This window comes from Mesoplodon mirus (assembly GCF_964341445.2).
Source record: "Mesoplodon mirus genome assembly, chromosome: 11".
Classification (NCBI taxonomy): Eukaryota; Metazoa; Chordata; class Mammalia; order Artiodactyla; family Ziphiidae; genus Mesoplodon; species Mesoplodon mirus.
Window position 1 is genome coordinate 42001712 of NC_138987.1, and position 22969 is coordinate 42024680.

At 41.9% G+C, this 22969-nt stretch overlaps 1 protein-coding gene across 1 annotated transcript in view; it reads left to right on the forward strand.

The window, feature by feature from the left end:
• ATXN10 (ataxin 10) overlaps positions 1-22969 on the forward strand; it is a 160176-nt gene that overhangs the window by 119667 nt on the left and 17540 nt on the right. The window contains exon 10 of the mRNA XM_082635894.1: positions 8929-8992. Coding sequence (XP_082492020.1) covers positions 8929-8992 — 64 coding nt within the window. The remainder of the gene's footprint in view (positions 1-8928; positions 8993-22969) is intronic.

Below are 22969 nucleotides of genomic sequence, written 5' to 3' on the forward strand. Positions count from 1 at the left end.
AAATAGAGTCCAAATATAGAGTGAATGGGGAAAAGCTAGTCTTTTCAACAAATGGTATTGGAACAATTGTACATCCTTATGGGGGAAAAAGAAGAACCATGGCCTTTATCTTGCACCAAACTCAAACGTTGATTTATAATGGAAATATGAAAGCTAGAGTTATAAAACCTATAGAAGAAAACATTGTGGATGTGTTGAAGAAAGCCATAATTTCTTAGGACACAAAAAGCACTAATCATGAAAAATATTTTGATAAATTGTTCTTCACATAAATTTAAAAGTTATACTCTTTGAAACACGCTATTAAGAAACTGAAAAGGCAAGTCACAGACTAGGAGAAAATATCCACAGTGCTTGTATCTGGCATAGGACTCACCCATATCCAAATTATGTGAAGAACTCCTACAACTCAACAAGAAAGAGTAGCCCAGGTAGTAAAATGGGCAAAATATTTGAACAACACCTCATAAAAGAAGATACAGAAATGGCCCATAAGCACCTGAAAAGATGCTACACGTCAGTCATCACAGAAATGTAAACAAAACCCACAATATGATGTCACCTAAAAAGTCTGACAGTACCAAGCGTTGTTAAGGATCCAGGGTCACTCAGTTACATTGTTAGAGGGAATGTAAAATGGTACAATCATGGTGGAAAATAGTTTGGCAGTTCCTATAAAGTTGAACATACACTTAAAAAATGACCCAGCAAGGGCTTCCCTGGTGGTGCAGTGGTTGAGAGTCCGCCTGCCGATGCAGGGGACACGGGTTCGTGCCCCGGTCCGGGAAGATCCTACATGCCGCGGAGCGGCTGGGCCCATGAGCCATGGCTGCTGAGCCTGCACGTCCGGAGCCTGTGCTTCGCAACGGGAGAGGCCTGCGTACCGCAAAAATAATAATAATAATAATAATAATGACCCGGCAATTCCGCTCTTAGACATCACCCCAGGAGAAATGAAAACACGTGTCCACAAGAAGACGTGAACACATAGTGTTCATAGCACCTCTATTCATTACAGCTAAAACTGTCCATCAACATGTGGATAGATAAATAAATGGCATATTCATAATCAGAAATAAAAATAAACTACCGATACATGTAACAACATGGATGAATCTCAAAAACATTGAAAAAGAGTTCTTTTGATGTGGTCTTATTCATATTATAGAACAGACAAGATCTACCTCTAGTGACAGGAAGCAGGTGGATGGTTACTAAAGCAGTGATTACAGAGGTGCACAGGAACTCTCTGGGGTGATGGAAATGTTCTCTATCCTGATTTGTCTGTGGTTGCCCAGGTGCAATTGCAGTCCCCTGTGTGTAAATTACATCTCAACAAAGTTTATTTCATAAGTAAAGAAAACAGAACACCCCAGGGGAAAGTGTGAAGGACAGTGTCTTCTGTTTTAGGAGTTCTTTCAGGGTTTGCAGCAGATCTCAGACTTTGTTTGCCTCAATAGATGCTCTTGGACTTTGCGTAAATCAGGAGTTCACAACTCACTGCATGTCGGAATCACCCGAAGAGTTTGTCTAAGACACTGATGTCCAGGCTTTGCTCCCAGAGGTTCTGATTGATGTGTTCTGGGGTTGGGACCACGGCATTGGTTGTTTTCGAAATCTCCCCAAGTGATTCTAATGTGGAGTCAAGGTTGTGAACCTCTGGCCTAAGCTTTTGCTCTGAGTCCTAGAGAAAGATTGTCTGTGAAATGCAGGTCGTGTGCTTTCTTGTTGCTTCTTGAGTAACATCCTTAATTGTTCCTCTGGCATAGCAGCTCAATCATGAAATGCCTAGTAGTAAGCTGCACAGAACACCGTGGAAATAAATGCAACACAGAGATAAGCAATACTTATTTTTGTGAGACTTAGAGTTGATTGTGGAAGGCGAAAGCCAGCAGAGGAGTATGGATGGAAATTAGTAACCAGAGGTGTACCCAGTTCATGAGACAGTCAGGAAAAGCATAAACTTAGAGCAACCCGTACCTACCAGATTTCCTGATTGCAGAAATGTGTGTTTATATATTTCAAACTTTGCTGAACAACAGCTTGTGCTCTGTGAAGCATTACCATGTCCAGCCCTTTTCAAGTACAGAAGGAATCCTATAGAACCTCAAAACCCAGTGAAAATAATATTGCAAACTGCTGCCATTTCCTGTGTCCTTACTGTGTGCTAGGTGCTGTGCCGAACGCTTTCCTGTGTAATCCTTACGTCAGCCCTGTGAGGTGAGCACCACTCTCTTGTTACACATAAGAGAATCTAGAGTTCATGAAGCTCAGAACCCTCCACAGGTTACGCAGCTAGAGGGCTGAGCTGGATTCTCTTGTAGGTCTGTCTGCCTCCAAAAGTATCCGTCTTTCCTCTGTGTGCTTGGGATGGTAATTGGTCTCACCCCGTGGACGGGCACACCCACATCTCATACAAGATGGTGCGCCTCATCCAGCACCCGCCTCCATCCCCTTGGGCTTCCAGCCTTCTGAGTTACTGTCACGCCTCTGAGAATGGCTTCATCTGTAGATCAGAGCCTTGTCCGAGCATTGCCACACCCACGTTGGTTGTGTGCTCACTTCAGCACAGGACTCTACTCATCTTTGTGTGTGTGCGTTTGTTTTGAGGCGCTATGTTATGAACACATTTCACCAAATGTTAGTTACGTTGACTTATGGGGCGTTTAAATAGGAGATTCAGTCCTGCATTGGTACTGTGCTCTTGTCTTTATTCAGGTTTTTTTTTATTTTTGTGTTTAGCGTTCAGTGTGAGAGCAGACAGGATAACTGAGGCTCTGTTTTTTGGTCAACCTAACACATTTTCCTAAAGAAGCTTAGATATTAATTCAGGTTGGGCCCACACACTTTGCAGGGTGCATTCTCTGAGATTACTATTGGTTTCGGTGGGAGAGAACAGTTAGCAAATCAGTGAGTTGTCCTGCTATTTACAACTCTATTTCCAGAGGCTAAATGTTAGTTTGTTTAAGTCAGACTTACTGTCTTGTTGAGATGTGTTACATCGTGAAAGCATTGACTGAGCTTGGCTCCTTGCTAGGGAGCTACAACTTGTGACTCATTCATGATGGGTCTAGAATCAGTTCCCAACATGTTAGGCAAAGAAACAAACAACTTCCTTGTTCTATGAAGTGCGAACAGAAGAAAACTTGTTAGTTTCCTAATTGTTTCCCCCTCTCCTGACAGGAGCTCCATGCTGCAGCTCAGTGGCAGCAGGAACTTGTAAAACTTGAGCTTGGTGATGACACGGAGCCTCAGTCACTCCTGCTGGAGGTGTTGCATCCTGGGATTCTTTTCCCAGTGACCATAACCTGTGTTCACTCTTCAGTGTATATTGCGTGTTTGTCATGATGCCACTGCTGTCCTTGTCTAGAATAGTTCACTTATGTTATCAACATTTAATGCATTTCTATAAAAAATTATCTAATATCATTTCATAATGCAGTGGTGTGAGTGAGAAGTATTTATCTAGGAAAGCAGACCCTCAGTTCAGGCATGGCTCTAGTGTAACCATGATTTTCAAGGACTCTTTAATTCACCCTTACTGCCTGCTTTAAAATGTCAGTTTTTAGCCTGTGATTTTATTTCCTTACCCATTTAACATATCTGAGAAGTCTCCTCCCCACACCGAAAACGAGATGTTTTTCTTGCAGTGAATAAGAGATCCTTAATACTTTCTCACTTACCAAAAAAAAGTGGTTTTTGAAAATAAATTTACAATTTTGCCTCATACACTGTCGAATTGTGACTCGGCTTTACGGAAGTTATCCTCCAGTTTTCCTCATGCTTTTCTCGGGAGCCAGCCCTGAACTCCTTGCCCCAGCCAACTGAACTTCATCCAGTTCACAGCATGAAATTGCCAACTACGCCGTCACCCCTGTGGCCCTGTATTGAGTCTTCACTGAGTGCTAGTCAGCACAGTAATCCATGCCATTCTCACAGTCACCCTGTGAAGTAGGTCCTGTCATCCCCATTTGACAGGGGAGAAAACTAAGTCTTAGAGGGTAAGTGACTTGCCCAAAGCCACCAGCTCAGAAGTGCTGTAGGGCCAGACTCTGCCCCCAGCGCCGGCTGTGCAGCCCTCGCTCTTCATCCCTGCGCTGCCGCCTCCCGGTTCCTGGAACACCCCATGTTCCTTCTGATCCCCCAGCTCTTGCATGTACTCTAACCCCTGCTCAGAGCGTTCTCCACAGCCCTTTTATTTCTGTGTTTAATTCCTGTTCGTTCTTCTCACCGCGAGCTAAAGGTCACCTCTGCAGGGAGGGCTTCCCTGAGAGCCCCATGCTATGTGGTCCCCTAGCTACATCAAACACCCAGCTCCTCTGGTGTGGAGATGCACCCACGTTCCAGAAGGGTCTAGATCACACGTTTGCATGAAGCTGGTGAGGGTCCGCGGCTGTTCTTGCTGTCTGTGGCGGGCAGCAGGCCTGGCTTCTGTCCTGGGTCTCTCTGCTTCACCCCGAGACAAGTTCATGTGGTAGGAGCCCTACTCTCCCATTTGCAGGCTTCATTGTTAGCACCCTCATCCTGCGGGTGGGTGCAGGGCCGATTATTGGACAAGTGGGGGTGTGAGGGTTGCATGGAGAAGCTTTGGATACAGTCTCAGGTGGGGCCACTACCAGTTTGGCCATAAAATTTCCCTCTGTGCCTCTCAAAAACATGAGGTCCAACCCTCAGTATTGGGCTAACCCTCCATGCCAAAGCTTCTCAGACTATCTGTGATGAAGAACTAGCTATCTTTCCCCCAAACCATCCTGGACCAATATGTTTATAAAAGAGAAAAGGGAACACTCTTGGACTGCTGGTGGGAATGTGAATTGGTACAGCCACTATGGAGAACAGTATGGAGGTTCCTTAAAAAACTACAAATAGAACTGCCATATGACCCAGCAATCCCACTACTGGGCATATACCCTGAGAAAACCATAATTCAAAAAGAGTCATGTACCAAAATGTTCATTGCAGCTCAATTTACAATAGCCCGGAGATGGAAACAACCTAAGTGTCCATCATCGGATGAATGGATAAAGAAGATGTGGCACGTATATACAATGGAATATTACTCAGCCATAAAAAGAAACGAAATTGAGCTATTTGTAATGAGGTGGATAGACCTAGAGTCTGTCATACAGAGTGAAGTAAGTCAGAAAGAGAAAGACAAATACCGTATGCTAACACATATATATGGAATTTAAGGGAAAAAATGTCATGAAGAACCTAGGGGTAAAACAGGAATAAAGACACAGACCTACTTGAGAATGGACTTGAGGATATGGGGAGGGGGAAGGGTAAGCTGTGACAAAGTGAGAGAGAGGCATGGACATATATACACTACCAAATGTAAAATAGATAGCTAGTGGGAAGCAGCCGCATAGAACAGGGAGATCAGCTCAGTGCTTAGTGGCCGCCTGGAGGGGAGGGATAGGGAGGGTGGGAGGGAGGGAGACGCAAGAGGGAAGGGATATGGGAACAGATGTATATGTATAACTGATTCACTTTGTTATAAAGCAGAAACTAATACACCATTGTGAAGCAATTGTACCCCAATAAAGTTGTAAAAAAAAAGATAATATAAATGAATTACTAGAAAACAAAAAAAAAATTTTCAGACATAGAAAATTAAAGCCCAAATTTTATTATAAGATTCAGCAAACATCGCATAAGTATGTTAAATTGCTGGCACAGTTTCTCACTCTTTCACACACTTTCTTGCAGACTGACAGTGCTCTCCAGACCTCACTTTGAAAAGCACTTATTAGTTAAGTGACTATGGGGAGGGTACCTAACTTTTGAGCCTCAGTTTCTTTTTCTGTAAAATGGAACCAGTAATACTTACCCTGGCATTGTCAGAATTAAGGGAAATCATTTAAGTGTCTGTCATTGCCTGGTAGATGCTGGATGTCTGTTAAATAGCAGCTCATTAACCACCTTCTAGTGCCTCAGGAAATTTATAGGAATTAGATTTCTTCTCTTCTTTCCTGCCTTCAGCAAGTCTGTGTATCACAGCCAACTGGAGATCTGGTTTCTTTCAGTTGGACCGTGGTGTTCAGAATCCTTAAGTCATGCTGGGAATGTTCATTGCTACTGGCTTGTCTTTGCTTCTATGCCTTTTCAGTAAACAACTAGGAAGTAAACATTTTTTAGAAAGAAAAGAGAAAAATGTATCATGAGTTCATGCTAGTATTTCTAATTTAAATGTAAACTACTTTGATTTGATACTTCTTTCTTATGCTAAAAATCTTGGTTCCTAATGACATAAATTACCCATTTTCTTTAAACTAAATCTAGGAATAAGGGTTCAGAATGCCAATCCCAGTGTTAATGGTGCTGAGACGACCTCATGCAGCTGTGGGACTGCAGTTCCATCTGAGCTCAGGACACAGCTCCCTGGGGACGTCCCATCAAAATACTGTTTCAGTTCTGTGAAATAATTGTCTTTGTTTCACATGTTGTTGGATTAATTTGTTTCCATCTTCTGTTTTCATAACTTTATAAATTCATTTCTTCAAAATTGAGCTGTAATCGACATATAACAGTATGTTAATTTCAGGTGTACAACATAATGATTCAGTATTTGTATATGTGGTGAAATAATCACCACAGTAAGTCTAGTTAACATGTATTATAAACTTAATTTCAAAAAGTTCGTAAAACATATACAGGATCCCAAAGTCAGAATTGTACGACGGGGTACATTCACAGAGGTCTCACCTCTGTTCCTGTTTTGTCCACTTCAGTCTCTGCTTTGCTCTGTAAATAACCATTATTAGTTTTTTATTGAACCCTTCATTTTTTTTTAATATAAAAAATCATCTGTTTCTCCTCCTTTATTACACAAAGGGTTCACATATAATCCTATTCTGCACTCTGCTTTTTTCACTTACCATTCTATCCTGATCTCTCCATAGCATTACATTAGTGATCATGGTTTATTCAACGGGCCTATATCGATGGATGCTTGAGTTGTTTACAGGATTTTTCTTATAAATTGTGCTACATTCAACATCATTACTCATCAGAGCAATGCAAATCAAAACCACAATGACGTACCACTTCACGTCCACTAGGGTGGCTAAAATAAGACAGTGTTATCAAGGATATAAAGAAATTGGAACCCTCATACATTGCTGGTGGAATGTAAGATGGTACAGCCACTTGGAAAAACAGTTAAGCAGTTACTCAAAATGTTAAATATAGAGTTACCATATGACTAAACAATTCCACTCCTCAGTATATAGCCAGAGAATTGAATACATATATCCATTCAAAAATAGGTACATGAATGATTGTAACAGCATTATCATAATAGCCAAAAGTTTGAAACAATTCAAATGTGTGTCAGTGGATGAATGGTAACTAAAATACATATGCAGACATTAGAATATTATTATTCAGCATGCTGATACGTGCTTCAACATAGATGAACCTTGGAAGCATTACGATAAGTTAAAGAAGCCAGTCACATACTGAATGAGTCCATGTGTATGAAACGCCCAGAATAGGCAAACCCATAGATACAGAAAGTGGGTTAGTAGTTGCTAAGGGTTGGAGAGAGGAAGAAACAGGACTGACTGCTGATGGGAATGGAGCTTAAAAACTCTTCTTGGGGGTAATGAAAATGTTCCAAGATAGTGGTGATAGTGAGACAACTTTGGGAATATGCTAAAATCCACTGAATTGTATATAAATGAGTGAGTTTTATGGTATGTGAATTATACCTCAATAGAAGTCTTATAAAAATATAAGCTGTGCTGAAGTAAATAACCTTGTACAAACATAATTCCATGTGACACTGTATTTTTGATCCTAGAAATGGGATTACTGGGTCAAAGAGTAAATAACACATGTGATTTTGCTACGTATTGTCCAGTTCCCTACCATAGGGATCATGCTACTTCACATTCACTCCAGCAGTGTCTGAGGGTGCCATTTCCTGTCACCTTACCAGCAGCATGTGTTGTCACACGTGATGATTTGCCCCTCTGGCAGCTGAGAAATGGTATCATAATTTGCCTGCATCTTATTAGGAGCACAGTTGAGCAGATTCTGATATCTCTGCAGTCCATCCGCATTTCTTTTTTTCTGTGCCATTTATGTTCATGTATTTTATCCATTTTTCTGTTGGATTGTTGGTCTTTTCTCAGTTTCTACAAGCTCTGTATATATTAAAATATTAACCCTTTGCCTGTGATATCTTTCAGATAATTTTTACAGCTTTCAATTTGCCTTTTTAAAAATTGTAGTCAAATTTTAAAACCTTTCTCTATTGCTTCTGGATTTTGAGCCATAGTTAGAAATGTTTTCCCTGCTTCTGGCTTAGAAAAAGAATTCACTTACTAATAAACTGAGATTCACTTGTAGTTCATCCTGGTGAATAATATTAGGAAGAGATCCACTTTTATACGTTTTAAAGAAATTTTATTGAAGTATAGTTGGTTTGCAGTGTTGTTTAATTATACTTTTTTTTTCTTTATTTTTGATCTAACTTTTTCAGCCATATGCATACACATATCCCCTCCCTCTTGGACCTCCCTCCCACCCCACCCCCATCCTACCCCTCTAGGTGGTCACAGAGCACGGAGCTGAGCTCCCTGTGTTGTACTGCAGGTTCCCACCAGCTATCTGTTTTACACATGGTAGTGTATTTATGTCAAAGCTAATCTCCCAATTCATCCCAATTATACTTTTTTATATGGCTGTCCAGTTGCCCAACATTTTTGAGGAAGGGTGAAAAGAAAAATAAAGTATCACTTTTTGTTTACGTCTGTTTTTAAATATTTCTGGATTGATATAGGTGTTTCAGGTAATTGCACAAACAGTATTATTATAGCAGGGAGTAAGGAAATAAAAAAGGAGCAACAGATCACCTATAATCTCCAGCCCTTCCCAGTCTGTTTCAGCGTGTCAATTTGTCTTCTCTGTTCTTCGTAGGTGAACGAGATGGATGGCATTCCCCTGATCCTGGACAGCTGTAGCATCGATGACAGCAACCCCTGTATCCTTGATGTGACTCACGAGCGTTAGTTCACCCTCGGGGGGCCTTAGCGGAACAAGGCCCTTGCCTGGTATTCATTCAGGAGGCAGCTGGCTGGCTTTCTTGGTGGCTCGTTCCTAAGAACTAAGCCACTTTCTCAAGGTTCGGGGCTGGAGTGTCACTCCTGCGGTCTGTGCAGCGTAGTGAGCTCAAGTTTTCGAGGTGACTAGGACATTCTAAACCAGCCTTCTACTACAGAGTGCCTTAAGACTCTGAGGCAAAAGCTCATCCATTGCCCCTGTGTTCGCCGCATGTCACTGATGTCACCTTTCCAAACACTATGTGTCCCTTGGAGTAAATGTGCAGAAGCTTACATTTTTTTCTATAGAGATTCGAGGTATCCAGTCCTCTGGAAGAACCATTTTAACACTAGTTTGGAGGCCTCTGAGACCTCAGGAATGGGGAGAAACGTTTCAGTGGCCCCAGATTCTGGTTTTGGTTGGGTACGGTCTTGCGACCCTCTGTTAGTGATGCTGGGGGCTCTGGCTCTTGCCCTTACCTGGTTTGACCACCCTTCTGGAAGGTGTTCTGCAGGGAACTTGCTTCTTCCCCCCCACTCCACCAACCAAGGTCTTGCCCTGTCAGAAACTGATCTAGTCCAGTGATGAGGAGCCAGGGACTGGGTACAGCCTGTTAAGTTTGAGAGATAATCTGTTTAACTTCAAGACCTTCCCTGGTGAGAATCAAACTCAGCCCAGTCCCTTGCCCTGGCTACTGTGTGGCCTGGTGCTTATTGCAGGTGGGGGGCAGGGGTGAATAAGGCCATTGCAAGGACTCTGAGTTTGTAACCCTGTGGGAGACCAAGGAGGAGGGGAATTTTATTTTTAAAATGCTCACTGTGGTTTCTGTCAAGAAGAGAAAAGGAGCTGATGAAAATCATGTGTTTCAAAGTAAGTAGATTGAGAAATGCTTATTATTTGTGCTAAAGATACTGTCATTTGTCTGATTAGCAATAGAAGAAAATCTCCTATTTTAAAGAGCATGATAGCTTATAAGCTCAGTCAGGGAAAGACAAACAGCCTCAGAAGACTTTTTTGTTCAAGGTAAAACAGAGTCGGTTCACTGCATTGCATTATGATCAGGCACCACAGGCTGTGCTCATTAGAGAGGTTTGAAATATTTTAGCCCCAAAAAAGGAAAGGAAAAAGAAGAAAGCTTTTCTGTCACAGGAAAGCAGTAAGAGAACATTCAGGTGTAACTGCAGGTGTTGCATTTCCTGATGAAAAAGATGATTTATTGCGAACAAAGAAATTCACCCAGTTTTACTTTTATATTCCCTCAGTTGACCTTCTAGTGAGAAAAGGTTTTCATTGCTAATCTTTGGCCTTTAGCAAAGACCAAAAAATTAAAAGGCTGTTGCACACAGCACATCATAGTTCTGCAGATATGCTGCATGTGGCTCATGCTTACAAAGTCTTTTATGTTGGCATCCTCCTTGCCGGATATTCATTCATTCATTCATTCACTTCTTTCAGGCAACATTTATTGAGTCCTTACTATGGATTTACATACATTACAACACCGTGAAGCAGTTACTGGCAACACTGTGAAGCAGATACTGTTATCATTATCCGCCCTATTTGTAGGTGAGAAGATAAACTGAGAGAGCTTTAGTGACTTGTCCTGAAGGTCAGACCTAGAATTTAAACTTGGTGTGTACCTGATTCTTAGCTGCTTTCCTAAACTGCCTCCTTGTAAGTCACTGGGAGGGAACGGAACACGTACAGAGAAAGCACAGTAACATATTCACGTAGTGGAGAAATTACTCAGAATTATAAATTGAAAAAATGTAGATGGACAATCTATGTAGATAAATGGTTTTTTAAATGATAATTAATGAAGCATTGCAAGCTTCCAGAATCTCCTTTAAATTGTCAAGAAGTTGCAAAATGTTACACGTTTTGCGTTATGTACATCTAGTAACTCCTTGGACTTTTGTTTATAAACACCTACTAGATTTTCAAGACATAAAAAATACACTTAACAAGATATGAGATACATACCAAAATATGAGAGCAAAGGGAGAATGATGGTTGAATGGTCAGAAATGAAGAAGTATTATAGCCTAGGGATTCAATTTTTAGATGTGAGCCATAAATTAAAACCTGACCTCCCTAGTAGCCAGAGCAAATAGGGCCATAATACAGATCACAGAACAAATCCACCCCATGTTCCTCCTCCACACTGTTTCTCATCTCCTGCTCTCAGGCAGGTTTTCCCAACAATTATTTAATTTCCCTGACCTTGCCTCCTTACTTCTCATTCACTCCCCCACCCCCATTCATATGTTTTTTTCTTTCCTATATTTTTTATTCATCAAAATAATAAATCTGTATTTTTTTTTAATGCCAAAAGGTGTAGAATGGGGGAGTGAGTTCTCTGGCTCCACCCTCCACACTTTGCAATTCACTCTCTCAGCTCTTTCTTCTAGTAGTTGCTTTTCTGTAACTAAGTAATATGCTTCGCTGCTGTTTCTTGATATATCACATCTTGGTGTTACCTGTTTACGTTGTTATGACACTAGGATTTAGCTCTTGTATACCACCTCCTCTCCTCCCTCCCTCATGCACCCACTATAGTTAAGATCCCATTTGCTCTGTTGCCTGCATGACTGGTGAGGCTGAGCATCTTCTAAAATGTTTATTTACCATTTGGATTGTGTGTGTGTGTGTGTGTGTGTGTGTGTAAACTGTGCTTGATCAAAACCTTTTGCCCATTTTTTCATTGGGTTATCTTTTTATAATTTGTTTGTAATCTTTATATATTCTAGATAGAAGTTCTTTGTCAGCAACATGTGTTGCTAATATTTCCTTTCCCTTGTTCTATGACTTACCTTGTCATTCCCTTTATAGCTTTTTTTTTTTAATTAACAGAAGTTCTTAACTTTTAGTCAAATTTATCACTTTTTCTTTATGGTTAGTTTTTTAGGTGTGTATCTTGTTAAAGAAATATTTTCATACCCTCAGGTTATGATGATAATCTATATTCTGAATACTTCATATTTTTATCTTTTATATTTATTTACTTTTAAAAATTTTATTGGAGTATAGTTGCTTTACAATGTTGTGTTAGTTTCTACTGTACAGCAAAGTGAATCAGCTATACGTATACATATATCCCCTCTTTTTTGGATTTCTTTCCCATTTAGGTCACCACAGAGCATTGATACCTTTTATATTTAGGTCTGTAATTCACTTGGAGTTGATTTTTGTATATGGTGTGAGTTAGAGGTCTATTTCTATGTTTTTCCATATGGGCACGCAATTGTCCCAGCCCAGTTATTGAAAAGAACACACATTGTCTACTCTAGTGCCAGTTGTATCGTAAGTCAGGTGTCCATATATGTGTGGGTCTGGACTCTCTTTTCTTTTCCATTGATCTCTGTGTTCTATCCCTGTACCAGTACTATGGTATTAAGTACTGTCACTTTCTAAAGTATCTTGATATTAGTCGACTGAGTCCTTCCAACTTGTTTCTTCTTTTTTAAGAGTATTATGGCTATTTTTGGTCGTTTGTATTTGCCCATAACATTTTAAAACCAGCTAGTCAGATTCTACACATTCACACTTGCGTGTTTTTGTGCACACATGTGCATACACGTATGTACACGCATGAAATCACTACCAACAAAAACAGTGTAAAATCCCCACATGTTGAATTCCTCATTGAGATTGCTTTGGCTAAAATCAATGTAATGAGAGTTTACATCTGAGTCTTCTAACTCATGAACATGGTATATCTGTCCATTTATTTAGGATTATTACTTTTCAGCTTTTATTCCTCTCTGTGTATTTTTATAGCTTCTTTGTGTGGATTTTACTATGTATTATTTTGGTTATCATGCATTTCAAGTGTTTTCTAATTTCTGTTATGTTTTTTTTTTTGACCCATGGATTATTTAGAAATGCATTTCTTAAATTCTGAACTAATAAGAATTATCTTTTGGAGATTGATTTCTAACATAAATTCATTATGATCAAAGAGCACATACTTGATGTTCTTTGTCCTATGAAATTTATTAAGACTTGCTTTATGACCCAGTGTATGGTCAGTTTCTGCAACTGTTGTGTGTGTGCTTGAAAATCACATCTATTCTCTAGTAGTGGAGTACAGTATTTTTAGGTCAAGTTTGTAAAATTTTTACATTTTTAGTGATATTTTTATCTACTTTGGTTTATCGGTTGTGGAGAGAAATGTTTTAAAATATCAGCCTATGATTATAGATTTCTCTCAATTTCTCCTTTTAGTTATATAATATTTTTCTTTATATATTTTGAGACAACATTATTAGACTAAGGTGTATAATAGGTCTTGAAAAATACCCCTGTTGTCACTGTAAAGTGACCCTCTGTATCTCTAAAAATGCTTTTTGCCTGTTACTAATACAGCTACTTTATCTCACTTTTGGTTGGTATTTACATGGTATAACCTTTACAATCCTTTTATTTTCAGTCTTTCTGTGTCAGAGGTGTTTGTTGTAAACAGCATAGTTGATTTTTTCTTAATCTAGTTTCTTTGCCTTTTAGCTATTGCATTTAGCCCTATATTTACTGTAATTACTGATGTGTTTGTATTTAAGCTACTCTGGTTTGCTTTCTGTTTTGTTTTATTTTTCTCTTTCTTCTGGATTGATTGTTTTATATAGTTCAATGTTTATCTTTTTCTGGTTTAAAAGTTTTTAATTCTTTTTTTCTATTCTGTTAATAGTGCCCTGGGAAATTACAACATGCATCCTAGACTGAGGAAAATCTAATGTTTTTCAGACCTTTACCCCCTTCCCAGATAATACAGGACCACTCAGCACCCCCCAGTTTATATGCTGTTGTTGTTATATATTTTTATTCTATTTTTACAACTCTGTAAGATGTTATTATCGTAGTTCTATAACGTCAGTGTTCATTTAGATCTATCCACATATGTACTACTTTCCTGCCTTTCACCCCTTCTTATAGCTTTGTCTGTCCACCTGGGATCATTTTCCTTCGGCCTGAAGTCCTTCTTTCAGAATTTCCTTTAAAATGGGTTCATGGGTGAGGAACCATCTGAGTTTGTTTGAAAATGTACGCCTGATTCCAGCATTTTGTTGTGATAGCTACAGGATCTCATTGTTTTAATATGTATACTTTGACTTAATTCTAGTATTTCCAGCATGGTATCTGCACCCTCTGCATCTGGTATCCTCCATGCCAGAGTGTCTCTACTTTACCCTTTTTGTTGGATGGATTTGGGACATAATCTAGAAGGAGAATCAACAAGACTTGGTGACACTTCAGAGGTGGGAGAATAAAAAAGAAACAGCATCACAGGTGACTCCCAGGTTTCTGACCTGAGCAACTAGATGGATGGAGATATTCCCACATTTATTGAGAAAGGGAATAATTTCAAAGGAGAATATAGACAGATGAACGTGTTCATAAGCTTCATCATTTGCCTGTTGTCACCAGTCACCTCTGAATTGTCAGAGTCAATGGATGCTTTGCAGTTCTCATTGTATTAAAACTCAGTTCAACGGATCTCATCACTTCCTCCTTAACATAACACTTTTTTCTTTCATGATAGTACCTCCTCTTGGTTTTTTTTCATGTCTTCCTGGCTCCTCCTCCTTATTCTCTGTTGTTACTCCCTCTTCTACACAACTTTTAAACGTTGGAGTTCTCCTGGACATTCCAGAGCTCAGGCTCTCTCTTCTCACTCTACATTTTCTCCTTAAAGAATCTCACCCATTTATTCCTCTATTCGTTTATTCATTCAATGTTTATTGAACACCTTTTATGTCCCAGACACTATTCTGGGCCCGTGGAATGACAGGGAATCCTGTAGGGAGGCTATTGGCATCATCCAGGCAGGAGATGACAGTGGCCTGGGCCAGGCTGGTAGCCGTGGAGATGGGAGATGAAGTTGTATTCTGGGTATTCTTAAGACTTTAAACATCATCTGTTCACCTTTGTCTACCAGATTTAACCTCTAGACAGACCTCTCTTCTGAGTCTCAGGCGTATGTCTCTGACACCCTGCTTAACATTTTGCTTGCATATCTTACTGACACCCCAAACCTAGGATGTCCAAAGCTAAGCTATTAGTATCTCTGCAAAATTCTCCCCTGTCCTTTTCAATAAATGTGGGAATATCTCCATCCATCTAGTTGCTCAGGTCAGAAACCTGGGAGTCACTCATGATGCTGTTTTTTATTCTCCTGCCGCTAAAGTGTCACCAAGTCTTGTTGATTCTCCCTCCAGAATACGCCCCAAATCCACCCATTTCCCTTCATCTCCATTGCTACCATCCAGTCCTTACTCTCCTCACCCCTGGCCTGGATGTCAGCAGTAGCTTCCTAACTCATCTTTCAGTTTCTGGTTTTGTTGTGTTGCGGTGATATTTATTCCCCATCCACTCAGTGCAGTCTTTTAAAACCAAAATAGGGTCATTCCTCTCTGCCTCTTGACTCTCCCTGCCCCGCACCATCCCTCATAAACATGCCCATTTACAAAACCTCCAAGCCCGTCCATTGTCCTTAGAATAAATCCACAGGCTCCAGCACGTCCTGAGAGGTCCTGTATGGTCTTGCCCCACCTGCCTTTTCATTTACCTCCAGACCGGTCTTCCTTTTTTATTTTTTCTTTTGCCCTACCCAGGTACGTGGGGAGTTTCTTGCCTTTTGGGAGGTCTGAGGTCTTCTGCCAGTGCTCAGTAGGTGTTCTGTAGGAGTTGTTCCACGTGTAGATGTATTTCTGATGTATCTGTGGGGAGGAAGGTGATCTCCGCGTCTCACTCTTCCGCCATCTTGAAGCTCCTCCCGGTCTCCCTTTCTTAGCATTCCCCAGAGACTCTTCATTTTTTGTGTCTCAGATCTGTCTAATTTCTCACCTCAAGGCAGTCGTTATGCTCATCTCTCAGCCTGAACTCTTGTCCCCTGGCTCAGTCCTCCTCGTCTCCATGTCCACCTTCCTCATCTCTTCCTCAGGGAAGCCTTGCCGGTTGACCCCTCCTAGAACCTGCTCTGTTCCTTCAGCTTATCACAGTCTGTAATTGAATGAATATTTGTGCATTTATGTCTTAATTACCCTCTAGACCAAGGCCCATATGGCAGGGACCATTTTTTCTGTTTTTCACCTAAGTATAATATGCTGCTGTCAGGTGCATAGTAAATGTCCTATAAATATTTCTTAGATGGGTAGGTGACAGAGTAAAACAGTGAACAAATGAATGAAAAAAACAGCAGCTTGAGGAAGTTGTGTGTGTGTTTGTGTGTGTTTGATGGGTGAGGGGTGGTTCAAAGCACAGGAGAAATTTCTCCCATAGGTGTGATGATTCTCTTGTGAATTGAATAAGCTTGGTTTGGCAGTGATACTATTTCAGCTTGGTTTGGTTTAACCCCTTCTAATAACTCACACCAATCAAGCTTTCATTGAACTTTAATTTCAGTATTTTGTGTTAAAAAGCAATAGATATTTTGGATATGCGTAGACTAGGAATCAGTGCAGATAGTAAATGTCAGTTAACAGAAATACCTCCATTCTCTGATCACCCTGGATTGACTGGCTGTGTCCGTGTACTCACGCATCCTCCACGGGGTGGGGTGAGGGTGAGGGCTCGTGTTACCTTAGGGTAGCAGTCCTTGTTCCCCATGGGCAATCTGTGGTTTGGACCCTATGAAAGACTTCCTCTTTACTTGGGGATTAGGAATTTCAAGGTGGCATATCAGGGCAAACTAAACTGAAAACTCTCCCAGGCTAAGAACAGGGCTAGAAGGCTTACTGTCCCATTTCTTGGAGGTGGCTTCTAGAGACCGACTGAGATTTCTAGTTCCAGGGAAAAGACAACATCTCAGAGGGGTGCTTAACCCCAAAGGACAGTGCTCCGCGACGGCTGCTGTGTCAGGGACACAAGACCAGCTGTTCACTTGCCGGCTCCCTTGCGGAGACCCGCAGTAATGACACAGTAGCAGATGCCATCAGAAAATTCCAGCTCTGCTACCACAGGGTCCATTTCTTATTTGTCATTTATTGTGGCAAGTGGGATTTTTTATTGTTGTTGTTTCCAAATAGAAACAGCTGAACTTTATTTGAAATGTTTTCCCTTGATTCTTTTTTGATCTATGTTTTGATCAGTTGTCCTTGATGTGGTGTTTTTTAATATTGTTTTTATTGGAGGGGGAGGGGACAGGGATAGGATGAGAGTCTAAACAGGGTTGGGGTTTTTTTCTGTTCTTTCTTTTTCTTCCTTCTTTTCTGTTTCCTTCTTTCTTTCTTTTTTTTATTGAAAGGCCTCATTTGTAAGTTTTCCTTGTGTACAGAAATGTAACTGTTTATAGGAATGATAACCAAACAGCATTTCCCCAGTAATCTCGTGTTTGGGAAGTATGGCATAGTGGCAAGACCATCAGTTCTGGGGCTAGACGGATGCAGATTCTGCCACTTCTTAACCTCTAAACACTTCACTTAAACCTCTGTTGTGGGGCCTCCCTGGTGGCGCAGTGGTTGAGAGTCCGCCTGCCGATGCAGGGGATGCGGGTTCGTGCCCCGGTCTGGGAGGATCCCATATGCCGCGGAGCGGCTGGGCCCGTGAGCCATGGCCGCTGGGCCTGCGCGTCCGGAGCCTGTGCTCCGCAACGGGAGAGGCCACAACAGTGAGAGGCCCGCATACCGCAAAAAGAAAAAAAAAAAAAAAAAAAAAAAACCTCTGTTGTGAGCTTTAGCTTATTTATCTAAAATGGGACCTATCCCCACAGGGTTGTGGTGAATGTGAAATGTCATCGTGTTTGCAAAGTGCTCAGCCTATAGTTTCTCAACAAGTAGATGTTCTTGTACAAATATCCTATTACAGCTGTTAATGCCTAGGAGAAAGGTATATTTTCATCTGTGATTGCACTGTGAGTCAGTGGTAAAACTGAAATAATAACGATAATAATATCACAGGACAGAAGAGAGAGTCCTCAAACAGACTGACACATGCACAACAAAGGCACCCCTGTAGCTGAGCAGAAAAGGATGGTCTTTTCCCATAAATGCTGCTAGACCAATTTAATATCGTAGGGGGAAGAAAGCCTACCACCCCTGCCTCATCCCATTCATGAACATTAATTCAAGATGAATCATAGACCTTAATGTGAAAGGGAAAACACAAGAACTTCTAGAAGGAATCATAAGAGAATATGGTTATTGTCTTAGAAGAGGCAAAGATTTCATAAACAAGACATCAAAATTATAACCGAAAAGCGCTAACTGTAAGAGAAAGACTTTGAAAAGGTTTTGCATTGTATGTATCTGACAAAGGACTCATACCCATAATATATAAAGGACTCCTGCAAAACAGCAAAGAAAAGGTAATTCAGTTTTTAAGAATGGACAAAAGACCCATGGCATTTCACAAAAGAGGAAATCCAGATAGATGGCCAGTAAATGTATGAAAAGAGCTCAACGTCATCATTCATCAGGGAAGTGCAAATTTAACCCACAGTAAGGAGCCCACCAGAATGGCTAATAAGAGGACTGACAGCACCAAGTGACGGCAAGGATGTGGGGCAGCCTGAACCTTAATAAACTGATGGTGGAGACGTCAGCTGGAAAGATGCCCTTGGCAAACTGTCAGTGTCTGCTAACACTAGGCGTCCACCAGCCCTGTGAGCCAGCAGTTGCACCCCAGCTGTACCCCCAGGAGAAATACATACACATATCTATCAGAAGACGTGTGCAGGACCCTTCCTAGTCAACATTATTTATAATAGCCCCGAAGTGGAAACATCCAAAATAGTCACCAGTAGTAGAATAGATGTTGTGGAATGTTCATTCCATGGAACAATACACAGCGGTAAAGAGTGAACTGCTCTGTGTAACAAATGGATTAATCTCATTAACATAGTTTTCACCTAAAGAAGCCAGATTCAAAAAGAGTGTACACTGTATGATTCCATTTACACGAAGTTTAAGAACGGGCAGAATTAATCTGTGGCGATAGCAGTCAGAATGGTGGTTACCTTGAGGGGTAGGAGAGTGGCCATTGATAGGGAAGGGGTACTTGGAGGCCTTCCAGGGTGCTGGGCACATTCTGCATCTTGATCTGGGTGGGGTTATGTGACGTGTATGTGTGAGAAAGCCCATCAGGATGTGCACTTAGGACGTGTGCGTTCTGTTGCTCCTCACATTAAAATTTTAAAAATCACTGAGTTATTTCTAGGTGCCAAACCCTACGCTATACCCTTTACATACATTATCTTGCACAATTTTTTTTTTAACAAGCCTCTTTGTTGGGAACTATTATTTTACAGATGAGAAAAGTAAAGCTCCGAGAGTTGGTTCCCTGACTGCAGCTGGTCTGGGCTCTCACAGCGCATGAGTGGCAGGACCAAGGTGCGAGCCCAGGGTCGTCTAGTTCAAGTGTCTAGACTTCCTTGCGGGTGCTTCCTTCACTCCCTCACAGTGTTTCTTCCAGTCTCCCTCTCTTGGGGGACACGTGGGCATTCAGATGGGTTAGATGCAGTCTTGAGTTAATTAATCCTGTTGCGTCTGGCACGTGGTACCCACTCACTGCTCTGCTTTGGCCTCAAGTAATAATCGAGGTAGATACCTAAGCCCTGAGGTGGTAGCCGCCTTGGAAGACAGGTACCTCTGCCACAGCCAACTCCTTCCTCTTCTAAGACTCAAGCATGTGTGTCTTCCTCCTGGAATTTTTCCACAGTCCCCCTTAACTGAACCTGAGTCCCTCATCTTGGTCTTCTGCGGATCTGTTGTGTTCCCCCTGCCACTCTGTGAGCATAGCACATGGAAACACCTGGATACATAACTCTTTCCCTCTAGAAAAGTCTATCCTAGGCAGGATCTGTGTCATATTGTACACCCCACATTGGACCCTGTGTGTTACCACAATGTGTTCCAAAGCATATTTTTTTCTGCAGTATCTTAAATAGCTATTATATGAGGGAAGGCTTCTAAAACATATATGTAGGACCTGTGTTAAGCAGTTGTCTCTCTTGCAGGGCACCACGAAATCTTTACTGTTCTCATGTGCATTTTGGAAACTCTGGACTACAGTGCCACATCTTGGGGAGTGCAGGAATTTTAGTATAAACATGGAGACACGTTCCATTCTGTACTTTTTCTTCATGAGGAGTCTAGCTTGTGACTGCGCCTGCCAAGCAGCCGCCAGAGGGAGGCGTTCAGGGAAATGCCTTAAACATTTCAGAATGGCACAGCTGGCTAAACTTGATGTTGTTTGTAAAAGGCATCTGAATTTCCACACCGGAGAAGTACTTATGCGGTATGCACAAAATGATACGTTTCTGCTTTTAATATCTTACTGTGCCCATCCTAATGTTCAAAGCAGAAATCTTTCTGCTGAAATCAGTCTTTCCTCCTCTGGAGGGGAAGGACTGTCTTCTATTGACTTCTGTGTCCCCAGCATTAAACAGCTGGTGAACCTTCAGTGATCATTTGTTCAGTTTTGAGCTGACATTAATTAAAACTGGAAAACCTCTTAATGCTGTTGGGCTTTCAAAAGGTAAACTTTGGGTTTGGCTTCCCAGTGATTTAATTTGGTTTTTTAAAGCCTCTCATTGATTCTCTTACCCCTCACCTGATGTGATTGAAGATGTGCAAACCAAATCTTTCTCCCCATCCAAAGCAAACAAGTGCGCACACGACTTCGCAGGTTAGCAGAGGCCTCCCTGGGACCCTGTGTGAAGCAAGTCAGTGAGGGGCTATGGGTGGGCGATGCTCGGGTGCCACTCCCAGGCTGAGGAGAGTGTAACACGCTGCCACCCTGCACCCCACACACGCTCACACAGAGGCAGGCCAAGGCATCATCTAAATAGACCCGTTCAGGGACTTCCCTGGTGGCGCAGTGGTTAAGAATCCGCCTGCCAATGCAGGGGACACGGGTTCGAGCCCTGGTCTAGGAAGATCCCACATGCCACGGAGCAACTAAGCCCGTGCACTACAACTACTGAGCCTGAGCTCTAGAGCCCGCGTGCCACAACTACTGAGCCTGCATGCCACAACTACTGCAGCCTGAGCGCCTGGAGCCCGTGCTCTGCAACAAGAGAAGCCACCACAATAAGAAGCCTGCACACCACAACGAAGAGTAGCCCCCGATCGCCGCAACTAGAGAAAGCCAGCGCACAGCAACGAAGACCCAACACAGCCAAAAAAAAATTTTTTAAAGAGTCAAAGAGCACAAACCTGATGGATTTGACTATATAAATAAATAAACCTGTTCAGAATGAAAGAGGGAGGAAGACCTGTTTTACGTAGCTTCTACGGTATCCTAGCAACTGGTTCCCCAGGGCTCGAAGCCGAAAGTTGGAGGAGTGGGATGTCATATCTTGCATGAGGCTCTCACAAAAGTGGACTCTGTTTCCTTGTTCAGGTGTTTTGGCAAATAGTCCCAACTATTTTAAAATGAGACTAAAATACTTCAGGTTGTTCTCCTTCAGATGGTGTCTACTTAGCTCTTAGTTGTGTGCTTCTCGTTTTCTTACATCCCTAAGATCATAGCGGCTAGAAATGAAAACTGTTGTCAGCACACTGAAACGTTCGCATGTGAAGGCTGCCGAGCCGCGCGTGTCTCGTACGCACACGGAGAGGCCAGAGTGCGTGGTGTGCGCACCTGCCTGCTGACCTCAGACCTGTGCCCTCGCCTGGGCTCTGGGTTGGTCTTGCCAAGCCTGCCTCGCTCAGCTGTCTGCCTCTCGGAGGTCAGAACGCATCCGGTCCTGCTCTATCTTGTTTACTTGCGTGAAAAGCACGATTGCTTGAGATTTATTGTCATGTAAGGTAGAAAATGGGAGTCTGTCCTTTTCCAAGGTGAGGTGCCTGGCGTGAACCGCGTCACCCTTGTTCCCACTCAGCCTGGGTGGGGACGGGGCAAGGTGCCCTCACACCACAAGTAGTGAGACAGGGTCCTCGGAAGCTGCTCCCTTTGACTCCCTGGCGGCCACTTTAGCCACCTGGCTTTGAGGTGACACCGTGTTTTCTTAACTTTACTTCTCAGCCGTTACTATCAGTGTTTTAAGTGCCGCCATACAAAATTAATTTCAAACCAGAAACAAAGCTTTCGTGAACATTTGTTGCCATTAATTTTTGTTCTTAAGGATCCGCTCCTGTGGCTGATTGATTAACAAATGCTGTCTGATGAGTGTAACTTCAGGGAAAGAACGTCGCCGGGAAACCACATTAGAAATAACTCGCTTAAATGATTTCGTGTTAATAGTCTTCCGTGGCAGTTGTGAGTTTGCTAGCCTGAGTATTTTGAATTTTGAAACTAAAAGAAACTATATGAAATATTTGTTTATTGTTGTATTACTTTTGGTTTTCTTTTAAAAACTTTTGAAGACTTTTTTTTTCAGAGCTGTTTTAGGCTTACAACAAAGTTGGGAGGACAGTACGGGGACTTCCCGTTTTCCCACAGCCGTCACGCATGCAAAGCCTCTCTCATCAGTAACCCCCACCAGAGGGACACTCTCGTTTTTTTAACAGAAGTTGAACCTGTGTTGACACATCATTATTACCCAGAGTCCATAGTTTAAGGGTCCGCTCTTGATGTTGTACATTCTGTGGGTTTGGACAAATACGTAATGACATGTATCCATCATTGTAGTATCACACAGAGTATTTTCACTGTCCTAAAACTCCTCTGCGCTCCACCTCTGCATTGCCCCTCCCCTGACCCCGGCAACCACTGATCTTTTCCTGTCTCCATAATTCTGCCTTTTCCAGACTGTCACAGAGTTGGAATCATACAGCACGTAGCCTTCAGATCGGCTTCTTTCACTTGGTAAAGTGCACGTAAGCCTCCTCCATGTCTTGTCATGGCTTGCTAGCTCGTTTCTTTCTTTAGTGCTGAAGAATATTCCATTGTCTGGGTGTACCAAGTACTTGTTTTTCAAAATTCTTTTCTCTAACACTGTGTTTGCATCATAATCGTTCTGCACACCTCCCCAGTCTCT